Source organism: Rhopalosiphum padi, chromosome 3, assembly GCF_020882245.1.
Source record: "Rhopalosiphum padi isolate XX-2018 chromosome 3, ASM2088224v1, whole genome shotgun sequence".
NCBI lineage: Eukaryota > Metazoa > Arthropoda > Insecta > Hemiptera > Aphididae > Rhopalosiphum > Rhopalosiphum padi.
Window position 1 is genome coordinate 28,962,667 of NC_083599.1, and position 15,988 is coordinate 28,978,654.

Here is a 15,988-nt window from a genome sequence, read left to right on the forward strand (position 1 = left end):
TTTTTTTCTTTGCTCTCTAACCTCCTTCAATCTTTTTAGTTTTGCTTTTTTAATAGGTAACTAGTTTTTATAACTCTTATATAAAAATCCGAATGAAAAATAATACATATAAATTAATATTTGTTATGGTAATCATTTATTGAAACTTTTTTCAAGTACAAGAAATAAACCGTACTCTAAACTACAAAGTATAAAATACATATTATGTTTAGTATATGCTTATCTAGTATCTATATATAATACATATTTTTGAGATAAATAAGTTATAAATTCCATTTAGATTAGAAACATATTTATAGGGTTGAGCCGATTTTATATCTAATATTAATATGATATATTATAATATATGTGTAGGATTTGAGAAATAGTATAGATAATTGTAAAGTTCCACTGACATTAAAGTATTATGTTGTCGGTGAAGCAGTTTTATGTTTAATTAATTAATATCATCACTTAGCTAAACTAAACTAATAAAATATTTTCGCAATTAATGATACCTACAATTTATAATAATTATTTACATGTATAATCATAAGAGTCTCACAACGTTCGAAAAAAGCTCGACCCCATAGTATTTACTAGATGTATAATCGGTTGTCTAAAATATTTTCATTTATTATTGTTACCTACCGCACTTTGTTTGAATATTTTTTTACATTTACAAGTCTATGACAGACAATGACTGCAAATATAAATTCAATAATCACAATATTACTGTCTCAAATTTCTATCACTGTATGTTATTTTTTTTTACACATTTTCATTTTTTTTCTTCAAATATTTCTCCATTCTGAATCCAATTGCAAGTGCGTTTTTTTTTTACCGAGCACTTACATGTTATAGCACTAATAACAACAACGGCGATGACAGCAACAATAATAATTATATTATTGTTATTACTGATACTATATTTTCTGTTTAATAATATTACTACCTATCCGGTTGTTGAACCCAAATTTGTATCTCTCCCTCTTTCTATATAACCTATACGCCATACGCGTGTAAAGTGTAATTATATCTGTATTATCTATAATATAAACACGATTTGGCTTTTCGTTTGATTTTTGTTAGAACAACGGTGGACATTAGAAACGAAACCACATTAAGACAAAAAACTACCAACTATATAATATTATAATATAGGATCAACAGCCAGCATAAAGTAATTTACACTTAAACGTTAATTTAAAAAAATATGAAAAATATTTTTGCTACTGTTAGATAAAACTTTATAATTATTGACGTCTGACAGTTATCTAATACCTAATTTTAATTAGTCAATGAAAATTTAAAATATTTCTTGTTTAAAAAATATCCATTAGTGTTATGCATGACGGTAAAGTTCATAATTAATGTGAATTATCGTTAAATATAATATTCTTAAACACGCAAAACATTATAAATAACGTAATTTAATAATTTACAATTAATGAACATTATACTCGTATTTTGTAATAGGCCAGTTCCAGTATAATAATTGAAACTAAAAGCGTAGATAGATTTTTCTGATCGCAAATTTGCTATTTTTAAATTTTAAGGCGTGGATACAACAAATATTAATAACATTTAAGCATAGAAAAACATTATAATATCTTATAATATTTTAAATGTCTGAAAAATAATATTTCTCATGAGACATAATAATGTTAATATACCTATTTAATGTCTACAAACTGTTTAAAGAGATAAGAGAATAAAAAGTATTCCAAGAATGTGTTCTGTTTATGACTGTATATAGTTAAAACGTATTATATTTTTGCTGAATAGTAGAATAGTAGGCAGGTATGCATAACAATTAAAAGTTTAAGTGTTATGATATTTATAAAACGATTAAGCAGGAAGAAAAAATAATATAAATACAATGATGAATATAATATTATAGTGCAGTCGAGTTTCTAGGGTTATGGAAAAATACGAAATACTACAAAATCTATTGAGATGCTGAATTCGATTAAATCTTCTAAATACGGTTATAAAAAATTAAAAATAATAATATGGAATCATAAAAAAACATAATATAATATTATTATATATACATTTTTCAGAGACTGGTTTGTTTAGACGCCTTTGTTCACTCTCCCTAAGAAGAATAAGAACCAAACTTATATGACGCGAATAAATTTTATATATTAACGAATAAAGTCGAGTACCTACTGCTCTGAGATATATTTTACAAGTATATAGTCTGAACATTAGGCAATTGGTATCGCCTTACACACGGACTAGTGTATTCAATAGATTAAGAAGGACACGTCATAATATTTTATTGTAACGTCTAAACGAATAAACGCATCGGCCAAATTTGTTTTTACATTAAAGACACACACGAAAAAAAAAAACATAAAAATATTTTGTAGAGGATGAAAACGAAAATAAAATAAAAAATTATATAAAAAATAATACATCGCCGCACTACGTAATAATAATATAATATTTTATACAGCCGTCAGTGGAGATAATAAAACGGTCGGTCTGAACAAAACGCATAGATACGTAAAAAAAAATGTGGTAGAAAGCTATATCGGAATAAAGCTGCTCTATACTTTTATATCCTATTTATTAAATTGTTATTTTTTATGTTTTAAAGTCTAGCGCCGAATGGTATATAGTTTGGTGTATTTAATCGAACATCAGCACTATAAGCCACAGTATCTTATATAATAATTATTGGTCTAATGGTCTCAAATATAGTCTCCTTCATTTTTTTCTCGGTTTATTGGGATACCAACGGATCCATTCGGTCGAGTAACCTAACCTATAACGCCATACTATTATAAATTATAATAGTATAAAAGATAATAATAATAATAATAGATCAACCTCGGAATAATTACATCTTATTGTTTCTGAGACACGATGAAAGCCATGTACTAAACATGTCAAATGAACCAGTTTAGGGAAAAATGCTGTCAAAATACTACCGGCTTTAATCATATAAGGTGCAGCATCGGTCAAAAATAAAAATACGTTTTCATATTTTACACCATTTGGCCATAATAAGTTCATAGAATCATTAAATAATTTAGCAATAGTTTTATTATTGCATTTTTCTAATTGCACACAATTTAAAAGAAATGATTTAGTAGGCTCAGAACATAGTTTGCCGATGATTACATTACCAACATACCTGCCCACTGCATCTGTTGATTCATCAATTGAAACCCATATTGGTCCATCTTGAATACACTGTCTAATTGATTGTAATGTTTCCTCGTAAATTATATTAACATAATTCTTTCGGATGGTGCTTTCATCTGGAATTTGTTGTCCGGTATATTTCTTTAAAAAATCAGTAAATTCTCGATTTTTTAGTTTGAAAATAGGAATATCCGCGCGAATCAACATACGACACAAATCCGTATTAAAAGCTGACAAATTATTGGAAGACGTAGATGGCTCTGAATTCAAGAAATTTTGTTGAAATTTTTTTTTACGATCTCTATTTTGTTGGTGCTTAGATGTAGATATATGTTGAGTAACTGAAAAACGCTGATTTATTGATACTGCCTTTTCACAGCATGAACAGAATAAGATTTCTCCATCACTTTTAAATGTCTCGTTAGGAAACTCTTTTAAATAAAAATTCGCTTTTGATTTCGATTTCACAACTTTTGGCATTTTAAAATTATAAACTAGACGTCGACTAGTACACGAAATTACGTTTTAAATGTGTAGAAACTACGAATGATACTAAAGACGATTGTCGAGTACCTACATACTCGACAGTGTAGATACCATTTCCTTATTTTATATTTATATCGTCAGGCATTAACAAGAGGTACTGAACAGTTCTAATCTATATAGTGGCATGCCACGTGCCGGAAATAAGTACGTAAATGCCATTTAGATAACGATAATATTTGGTGGTCGTCAAAAATTACTAATCTTGTTAATTTAGACGAAACAGATAATGTTTAAAGTCGTCAAAAACTGAAAATCACTAAAATAAGTACTAAAATATGTATTTATTTACCAAATATGTAAAAATATGTATTTATACCAAAATATGTAAAAATATGTAAAATAAAATTGGGCTTATTTTAATAAGAATGATCTGAATCGTGCATATTTTTTATCAGATTAAAAATATCTCATTCCAATAAAAATATGTATTTACAATAAAATCCGTTCCCTAATTATAATAATAACACTCAATCGCCAAATTCACGCTTTTATCTGTATATTATATACCGTCAGTATAGGGCGTGAAATACATGAGATGAATATTTTTGACTAACTTGCGAACCATCGTACTTTTTTCCACTTTTTACGTACACGTAGGTGCATTGACAGCTTGTTCACGCGATTTCTATTGTCTATATTATAATACTATAGTGTATGAAACAAGTTTAAATGGGTACGGTGTACGGTCTTCAAACATATCATTTTTGATTTTTTTTTTTTTTTTATGAGATACACAATCTAATCTATTTAAAATTGACACAATTAGCATATTATGTGATGTGCGAATAAAAAAATCATGTCAGGAAAAAACTCGGAACATTGACGAAATATGCCATCCATCGATGGCACTTTCTATTATAATTGAACGGTGTGTGGCTGATAAAAGAGAATATTAAGTCAAAAACACTACACTCTTACCTACTTTAAGGAAACAAAACAAAAAAAAAAAAAAAATACAATCGTTTTGAAACGTACAAAAGGTAAAATACATAATATGGTGTTAACTTATTGTTTTATTCATGAATTTAGATGATCCATTTAACACAAATCTATTTTAAATAAGTAGTAAAAATTTAATTTTTTCAGTTTATACATTTCTATTTCAATAAAATTAACCGTTTCATACTTGAATCGCCATTTTTTGTACACACTATGAACTTAATTATTCTTTTTTACGGACGCGTTTTGCGTAAAAACGAACATATTATTAAATAATAAATATTATTTTGGTACTAATAAAAATGTTGGTATTTAAAAAATGTTAACTTTCTTTTACTCCGCATACTGTTTGTTTTATCAATGGTGATTAATTATTAGGTATTGTAAGAGATCGCTTATTATTATTATTAACGCTTCGGGCGACTTCGTGTATTTCTAAGAATCGACAAACAAGATAAGTTTTGAATTAGTGAATTTGGATACGAAAACGATAATAGAATCTTTTTTAGAAGCATTTGGCTTTTTAAATACGATTTATATTATAGTGATCTATAGATATAAATATGTCATATAATATACTTATTTATTATATAATGTAGGTATAATAATCCAGATTTTAAATCCTATAACATCATTTTAGTGTGGTGAATATCTTAATAATGCATCTCCGAGAATATCTTAACACTGTAGTAAGCTGTAATTGCGGAATACTGTTTGCTGTTTTCAATTTTTTTCCGCTGTTAATTATGTATCCGCAGTAATAGGTACGCCTAACGTTTGATGTTTGAATATTTATATTAATTATTTTAAATCTAAAAATTATTTTTTTTTTGACATTAACAATCTATACAAATTAGCACAATAAGTTTATATGATAAGACATAACAGTGCACATAATATTCATGTAATTTTCAATCAATACGAACGACTATTATGAAATATTATAATTATCATAATAATAATATAAATAACATGATGATAATATTTATTCGTCGTTATATTTTGTCAAATTGGTACGAAATTATTATTGTTTTTGTACATACCTACATAATATATTATTATTTTTTATTTAAAACATATTTTACAAAGTGTATATTATACGCGCGTTTCGGTTTCAAAACACGTACGCTATTTGATAGAAGTTCACGTAAATATGGACTTGTATTATAATATTTTACATTATTATCATGAACATCACGATTTCGTGACATAATGATATAATATATTACACTTGTGTATGTAGCTATACCGTTGCGGTAATACGCGACCACTATCTCGTATAAAATGTAAGCCGATATTATTACGAATTATGATTTTCGCTCGAATTTTCGTCTCATTTACCACTTCCGGATTCGATCGGTTTATCGTGCGCCGTATGGTATACCTATGTATAATAATATGTTATTCTAGTTATAACTTATAATTTACTATCTATACTTATAACATATTATTATTCTATGTTAAGACCTAATTTACATCTCCGGTGCATCCGAAATCCGAATTGCAAGTCAAAAAGTGTTTAAATTATATGAAATTATAGCCCATTAGGAATTCAATAATAATAATAATAATAATAATAATAATAACAACTACAGATGTGTAATGTAATATATTATTTATTTTTATTTTTAATAACTTCTAATACTTAATTTTATACAGCTCAACGATTACAACTATATATAAATGTAATGTAATATATTTTATTATTCTATTTCTACAGTACCCATATGCACTTTGATTGTTCGAATAACGCACATTTCCATATATTGACTTACAATCATTATTATAATATTGTATACTATACTATTGTGTATGTTTATTAGTATAGTTTTTTTTATTATTATTATTATTATGTTTGACCTGTAATCAAAAATCGAAAAAACACCATAAACACTGTGACTGGAAGTATCGTTTTGAATCCCCGGCAAAAGTCTCCGTATATATGACGCCAATTCACCAACTTGTTATTTTTTACGACTTTCGTCTGCGACTTGATTCGATGCAATTTAAATGATGTCCCCGTCGCAGAATCAATGGATATTGGATATTGTCTGATAAGTGATAACGCGAAATCGAAAATGGATCTGACAATATTATTTTTCTGTTCCGTATATTATATTATATACCATATGAAAATAATAAAAAATATATTTCACAGCATTTAAACTTGTCATATGATAAACCGAATAATACAAAAGTAACAGTGTCCCTATAGGATAATAATGTAGTCAACTCGACTATATTGTGTACTTCGAAACACTGTAGACCACACAGTATTTATTAACATAGTATACTGATTGATTTACCAAGCATGATCACCTAGTCATCCTCAATTTCTTATTCAATAACGTTGTTTTTCAAAATATGATTTTTAAAATTTTTAAATTCAACTAAAAGCCGTATTTCAAAATATGTTGATATTTTTGTATTAATAACTTATGAAGATACAAACTACTAATTTTCCATAACACACACTCTTTCCTTCTTTAAACTATACATTATTAACGGATAATTTAATAAAAATGTTGATTTACCTAATTAAAAATCTGTACGAGTGGTTCATAAACCTTGTATATTGATAGCAATAATTAATAACACTTTTATTATCACCGTGTCTCCCATGTTTTCCAAACCCATTATTATAGACCTATTATTCACAGTGTACAAATTTAAATCGCTCAACAATTATTCGTTCATATTTTGATTTTGATACATCAACATTTTTTGAAAATCTATCTGCTAAATAATTTACTGTAGAAAAGGGGGCTTTTATTTGAAAGCAGAAGTTTGTATTTCTACAGGTCACTCCTTTAGTAGTATATTATATCACTGTCGTTTATTATTATAAATTGAGTGCAAACGAAACAAGAAAAAAACCACACAACCGGGTCGTCCAATTGGGACGGTATAAAAAAAAAACAAAAACATCTAAGTAGGTATTTTTCTAGTCCCAATTAAGTATCTATCTATATTGTATATCGTATTTTATATACGAAAGAATCTTGCTGACGATAAAATGTCACGTTCAGAACTGAAAATATAAACGTGCTAAATACCGTAGCGAACTTAAATACACTCATACACCTATTGTATTATTATTACCCATTTATTATCTATCATTTTCTTTCTTATTTATCATTGTGGGCAGTGGTTTGAACGGCATCCGCAATGGGTAACGGAGTCTTCTGTACAAAACAACACTAAAAACTGTACGTAATGCACTACAGCTCTCGAAACAATTAACACTCGCCCACACGATTGTTTCGATATTATATCAATATTGCAGCTAATTACAGTTTTCAAGGGTTTATTCCACTACCACGGGATGCCGAATAGGGTCGATGTGCGTGATCTTAAATTGGTTCTATGAAGTGTTATACATATTTGGTTTTTCGACGGTTCGACTCGTTGTCGTTGATAGTGATCGAGTGTGGCCTTTGCGTTTGAGTACATATTGTTATACATTTATTCCTTAACCTATAATAGATAGTTATTGTGTGACAGTACAACATTGGTGCAAGACTCTTTGTGCACGTAATTGTTTTCAGCACGATTTATTCGTAACATATATAATTACACAACGACGTGCTACAAAAATCCCCTAGTAAAGTTGATACGATGTATCGAATAACTCGAATTGTAACAATAAAATTATGTATAATGAATATTGGTAATCAGTAATAACTACATTTGAGCATTTTGAGACTATTCTTTACATTTTTACATTTTATTGATTTCCCGCTGGAAAAATGTTTTATAAAATATATTAGTAGGTATACTTGTAGTTAAAATATAAATTTTAACTCTGTTTAAGTTCCACTTTATATTTATATTGTTTTAATATGTACCTGATACATTGGCAAATAATTTAGAAATAAAGGAAATAGTCGTTTGTATATAGTAATCTTATTTCTGTTCTGACTTAAATACCGTCTATAATAGAAGGAAAAACGTAATTTGATGAGGACACACACAACATGTATAGATTAATTTAATATTTCAAAATTTAGATCAAATGCATACAAACACGATTTATTATATGTGTAGTAAATATTATGGTTAGTCGTTCTCGGAATCGGCAGTAACCGTTGTAGGTGACCACTGGTCCACTGCGTGTACGGTAGGACGTAAACTGTATTATTATAATGTGGTGATGATGCAGCGTGTAATAATATTAATAATCTTATATTATAAAACTATACAAACATCATCGCGAGTTTTTAATTTTTTCCCGCGACAAATTAAAATCTATACATATATTTTCCTGCGCGTTTAGTTTTGCCGCGGTATTAAAAAAAAATAATTTGTCACGGTTCGGATGAGATAAGTCGCGGCGGTTACCGCGTGAACAAGGATGGGGTATCAGGGTATAAAAACGGACACTTTATTACGGGTATACGTTTTTTTTTCTTCTCCTTTTCGCAGCGGGTATCACATATTTTGACACACTTAAACGTTACAGTTATGTCGGCAGCCGCCACCGATCTAACCTTGATAAATTAATTCGTTAACCGCGCGTGTTAAGTGCATTTCTTACGGCCCGGGAGTACGTGTGCCGCGCGGTTTCATTTTTTTTTAACGTTTCTTGTTTGTTATTATTTTTTCTACTGCGAATCGCACGTCATAAAAATATAATTCAATCATCATCGTCGTCGTCGTCATATCTGTCGGAAACATGTTTATCATTTTTTTTTCACTTATTAATATATTGGAACACAATATTATTATATTAAGTTTATTATATGACGCATTGACGCACCTATAACATTTATTATATTGATCGATCGATTCTCGAGAGACCTAGATAACGCGTTGCGGGCCATCACGTACCCGATGTATCGTGTAGTTATTATTACCGTCATTATTACAATAAACTAAGGCCCCCGCAAACGCGTGGTTTTTAGAGGACTTGCCACATTAGATTTGTAAGGCGTTCGACATAGGCAATTAAATGGAAAATTGTGAAAAATGAGAATTAAAAAAAATCAAATAATATAATATATTATATTTAAATACTGATTCGAAGTGATTTAAAATTGAAGACACTCAATCGTAGTTAAGCTTTTTGGAAACCACAAACCATAATATATAATATATAAGAAAATAAATAATGTTTATGAGTATCAAAAGACTAACAGAAATTTTTAAAAACATTGAAATAATTCAAAGTCGCGTACTGATACTTACGTTTGCAGAGCATTGAATAAAATAAGGATTATGGCAAGGATATCCACAATCTACCCTCGATCTTATAATAATTTAAATCAAAATAATATTTAACTGGGTCTTATATCAGTACTTGTTACCATTGTTAGTATACACTATACTCGCATTATTGTTGATATTGATAAATTGTGTAGAAAACGGTTTTGCGTGGGAAAGACCCGTCGCTTAAATTCGGTGTTTTGGTATTTTAGATAATACATTAATTATTACCTAAACTTTCGCCGTGTGATGTTTTCAAAGTATCATACCCATCGTATAAGTCATCATAAGACAATGCCCTAATAAAATATAAATTATAAAAATAAACGAATTTAACATAAGAGTTCGAAAATAGAAACCTTTCAAACGATGAACAGTTGCAAAAGAATATACGCGTGTTTGCTACACACACACACACATATATATATATATAGGTAAACACCTAAAGTATAGTTTACAAGGAGTGACGCGCTCATAATATTATTGTTTAATGACGGTAAAGTATACCATTAGTGGATTATTGTCGTGTACAGAGAGTATATTATTATAAAGGTGTCTGCGGTAATCGTTTGGGTGTTTAGACATCCGAGCTGTCCGAGAAAACTGAGGGGTAATTGCGAACGACGTTAATGGAACATGTCCGGATTCCGCGGTGGTGGTCATCTTCCCACAACCGCATCCCGATGGGCGTGCACAAACACACATATTATATAAACATATACATTAAATATTATACCTACGCTGCCACTGTCGGATCCCGGTGTATATTACCTTACCAGGTTTCCGGTATAACGGTGACGAGTACATTTCTAATAAAATATTATACACATATTTTTAATCTGTGGCAATAACATTAACAATAGTACCTACTATAGTCGTTAAGACCATCATCTGCAACATGTGCTTGGCCGGCCACCACCTCGGCTGTAGCGATACGCAATAATTGCACCACAACCACAAGTCTGGTACCGTAAATTAATCAAAAGGTTTGCGTGAGGTTATTTTGTTGTTTGTAATACCTACCTACTGACCGTGTAAAAGCAATTGAGTTCGATCAAAGTTTACGTTATTACTATAATATAAGCAATTTCGATTTTCAAAAAATGTGTACATTAAAATAATATTAGGTATAGTGTGCGCAACAGTTACAAGAGTATCTATTAACTATTAACTCAATTAATCGAAAACTTTTTCATTGTTTTACAGGTGTTGTTCGTTGGCGACAGTTACGTGCCAGTCACCACTCAGCTCCGGTCCAGACCCATATCGCCGGCCGACTCGACTGTGCTTGACTGGAGACTGCAAACCGTGGAAAGTTGGGACGGACGGCGGCACGGCAACAACAAGACGCGCGTGCAACGTACGTATTTAATTGTCTATATATACTTATAAAACAGTTTAAATGTAATCCTCGGTTTTTGTTTTAAGTCCAATCGCGAAACAAAACTACCATCACAACCCCACCGTAGGATTTTTACGTTTTTTTTTATTAAATTATCTAAATAAAAGTTGATTTTTTTGTTATTTTATATACTATAAAAATTAAATCTTAGAGTAGGTGCACAATTTTAAAAAGCGATTAATAAGAGTCTATCGAGTTTTCGTGAAAGTTTTGATTTAAGAATTAAAAATATTACTAATATATTAATAACTAGATCGAAGTACCTATTCAATAATAATAATGCAAATATTAACTTTTTTAATGGTGATTTGGTTATGCGAATTACAGATTAAATCAAAATTTCCACTACCTATACCTATGCTTAAGCTATTGTGGTGAAAATCATACGCCTAATAATATTAAACACAATATTTTGGTTCAAAAAACAAAACTATAGGTTTTTTTTAGTTAGTCCTCACCTGTTTGATCCATTTTTGGTATCGACAGTTGGACTTTAAATAATATATCATATTACCCTGCAGTTCACTAACCCAGCGATACAATCATATGTAGGTATTGTACCGCTCCCGTTAATTTTCTCTTTCTATACTGCATACTTGTCAGGAACGGTTATAATTAGTACGAATATATTTTTGACGGGAATAATATGATCATAATATTTTGGTCGGTATTCATAATCACAAACTATCAATATCCTTTTTACCATGGGCACATACAAATACTAGATATCAGACTGCCATTGCCCATATACGTACAAAATAATGTAATGTCTAATAAAATGTCTGCTATTTTTTTAACTAAGATATGTTTACAAAATATGTGTAAATTAAACTGATATGATAAGTAATAAGATACCATTCAATCTTAACATAATAATAATATTTAATCTATTTCAAATGTCCTGATCAATATTAATAACATAAACATTCACCTCTTATATTATTATAACGAATAGCGACCGTTTTGTTGGTGACAATAATCTATCGAAATCGGTTATCTAGTATTTCCACGGACAACTTCAGTAATACAATAACGCTAACATCGTTAGTAGTTGTTGTATAGTTTCAGAAGAAACTAACAGTTTGTTAGTTGTTACAGCCGCAGCAGTCTCGAAACGTCCCGTAAACGGCGTGCGATTAGGATTAATCCCAATTAGTATATATTATGCTGACCAATGCCACTTCACGATCATACTAATATCTGTTTTCGTTTGAGCTCTGTTGTGATTATTATCGTTATTAGATTATAATTGTACATCATATTGTATTACGTCTTATACGCGAACCTCGGGACGGATTTTATTTATTCCCGCTTTGCGTGTTATTATGATAATATTATATTGTTATATTATTATGAAGAGGCCATCGCGATAAACGTGCATAACATTGAAGCTGACGTCCGCTCTTTGACTTTATGGTCAGTGAACCGACTCAGATAATAATAATTATTAATTATAATATATATATATATATATTATAAATAGTTAATAGTTATTATATTATCACCGGTAGCGTAGCTGTTGCCGACGCATCTCAATAACAGAAGGATATTATAATAATATATCATATACAATACAATATCCCGATACTGCAAACTTTCACTTATTTTAAAACGGAGCGTTTCATTATTATTATTATTATTATTATTATTATTATGCGCAGTAACGGCCATGCAATACGAATATTATTTGTCTACTTCTATAAGTTCTACAGGAAAAAAAAAAATGTTGTACGAAGAAAACACTTACGATTGTAACATACGATACAAAAGGATCGGTTGAGTGGAATGGAAAATATTTTAGGACGATACAATTTTTTATAAAGTGTGTTTACGGAGTAGAGCTTTTCTATATTATTGTGTTGTCCATTGAAATGATTAAAAACAACATCTATGTTCTTAATATAAATTTTTATCTATAAGTACAGTTCATCTCTATTCATGAAATAGAAATAATTTTAGTTAATTAAATGTACCTATAATATGTATTAATTTATATTATTCTGGGTTCTCCTCACACGAAAGACTCAATATGGGCCACAGTATTAATTTTAAAAATAATAAAAAATAAATATATTTTTTAATTGCAATTAAGTTATATTAAATAGCTGTTATGCAGTATAAGAATAATAATAGTAATAATAAGTTAATCTATCAAAATAATTAATCAGTTTTACTTTGTATAATTCAATACAATTTTTCGTGATAAAAAAAAAATTATGCTAAAAATATATTTTATAAAAAAAAACATATCGTGTACGTTCTCTCGTTTCAAAAATATAATCAGTATAGACTATGGGGTATCCCGCTTTAAAATAGAAAAAATATAGTAAAGAGCTCTATCCCCTGCATGCCTCGTTGCTATAAAATTCGAACACATTATTAATAATATACTCGTCATAATGCCAGTGGCGTGTGGTGCGTGTGTAGTTTTTCCGTGAACAGTGATTAAAATATTATTAAATTATGAGTGATTAGTGATAACAACTATGTATGGTGTACGTACACGAATTATGTGGCTATTCAATTTTTCAGAATAATATATTATTTTATTGTGCTCAGGAGGTCGAACCGTAAAATTCATCGTGTCGGCACGCTTAAACGCTTTGGTGGTTTTCAATATTTTCGTCATCCACGCCAAACACCTCTCCACGCGTCTCTCACCGTTGTCGGCCAAAAGGAAACAAAAGAACCCCTACGGGCCGACTACTGCATTAGACAATCATTATACAACGACGTTGACGACTTAATGCCCGAGTCACGTGCATTAGTAAATAACAACAACTACAATAATAATATGAAAAAAACGACTTTTTGCCCGTCGTAATCGTACTACTACACGCGGTGGATGATAATAGGCTTATTGTAAGCACGCGCGTTTAACTGTGAGGTCGTACGAGATGCAATTCCGCGGAGGAATGAACGAAATTTTAAAAAGAATAGACGATTCGTGTTTATATTATATTATGTGCAGATGAAAAAAAAACATTCTCATAAAAGTCATTAGCCATCTCCGGGATTTTTTTTTTTTATGAATTCGTTTATACAAGGTGATTTTTCTCGTTTTATCATAAACCAGCTGGTAATAATACTATATTTCAGTTAAACATCAAGAATTTTCAATTTATTGCTTTTTAGTTTTTTTGACAACAGTCCTTAATAGTTTGTAAAAAAAAAATGTCGATTTTCCTTATAATTATATTTCTGCTAAGATATTGCCTACTTTCATAGTTTAGGTATGATAATATAATTACTTCATATATACATTGTATCACATATTATTATATATACACACACCTATAATAATTAAAGCAAGGATTTTCGAGCATTTCCGTCATATTTTTTTGGTTGATTTTATCGTATTTGATTATTTTTAGTGCATTCAAGTCCTTAGTCCAAAAAATATAATATACTAAATGTGCACTTGACCATTTTGATGCTATGAGCTATAATACGTAGACTTTGCGCCACACAAAGTTTGGTTCGTTAACTACATCATCATTTACAAACCTGCAACGGCCGTAAGCCACATGCATCAACTATAATCGATGGAAACAATTTTTAAATTGACAATATTAACATTCATCTGAGTAATCTGTGGGGGAAGGAATGAAGAGTCCAGCGACCCTTCAGCTGCACATATTATTCTGTGCACACGCGACGCAATATGACAATACACGCGTAAATACTGCAATAATATATATATATATATATTATAATTTACATGTACGGTAAACGTGCAGAGGATGTGAAATTAATAACGACGATGGTGACTGCACCAGTGTATTATTATTATTATTATTATTATTATTATAATGCATATTATGTTATATTATTGCAGTATTGTATTAATATAATACAACGACGCATCGTCATCGAAAACGACGATGACGATATTATAATATAATATTATATGGCCGAGATGAATATATTTAATTTTCGTGTAAAATTTTCACGGGTCCGTGTTTAAATATTTGTAAACTGATTTAAAAATCGTTCGCGGCGTTGGCGGCGACGGTATAAGTTGTATTATATACCTATACATATATAGCTATGTATAGAAATAACAAATATATACACCTCCGGAGTTGGTGGGGGGATGCGGCAGGCAAACCGTGAAATTCGTACTCGTTATTAAATAGCCCTATTGAAAGAAATTAATGGACCATAAAGTATTATTTTTAAGTCTCCCACGGGGTCCACAACCGCAAATTATTCGTCGTCGCCGTTGTCCTGTATACGCGTAATAATAGGCAGAGGTACTGTACAAATGTACTCGTATATATACCTATATAAGACTATTATGATAATATACTATTATATAGACGTACGGACATGTGTATCCGAATCGATATGACGATCCGATGATGTCTAAAACGGCAGCGGGGAATTTGCATAAATATTCGCACGACAGTAAAATTATATTGATATGACGTGGCGATAAGGACCTAACGAGTTCGTCCTGAATTTGATCACAAATAAGAACACCGGACGGTTATGTAAAAAAGTGGTCGTGTAAACGTGCTCTTAACGCGTAAATTGCCTATTTTAACTACTTAGCTACTACTTCTGTCGCAATTTAGAACCAATAAACCTCTTCTTATATAATATAATCGAAAAAAAAAGATAATATTTTGGAGAAACTTACATTATAATATCCGTTTATGAATAAAAATATTTATTATTTACTTTAAAATTAATTGTTTTACATAAATATACATTTTATATATCTTGCTATGCACTTGACAAAAAAAAAAAAAA

The 15,988-nt window shown here is 29.7% G+C and overlaps 1 protein-coding gene across 1 annotated transcript in view; it reads left to right on the forward strand.

Moving 5' to 3' along the window:
* LOC132926316 (uncharacterized) overlaps positions 1–15,988 on the forward strand; it is a 75,603-nt gene that overhangs the window by 47,526 nt on the left and 12,089 nt on the right. Inside the window, exon 4 of the mRNA XM_060990665.1 lies at positions 11,035–11,188. Within this exon, the coding sequence (XP_060846648.1) occupies positions 11,035–11,188 (154 nt within the window). The remainder of the gene's footprint in view (positions 1–11,034; positions 11,189–15,988) is intronic.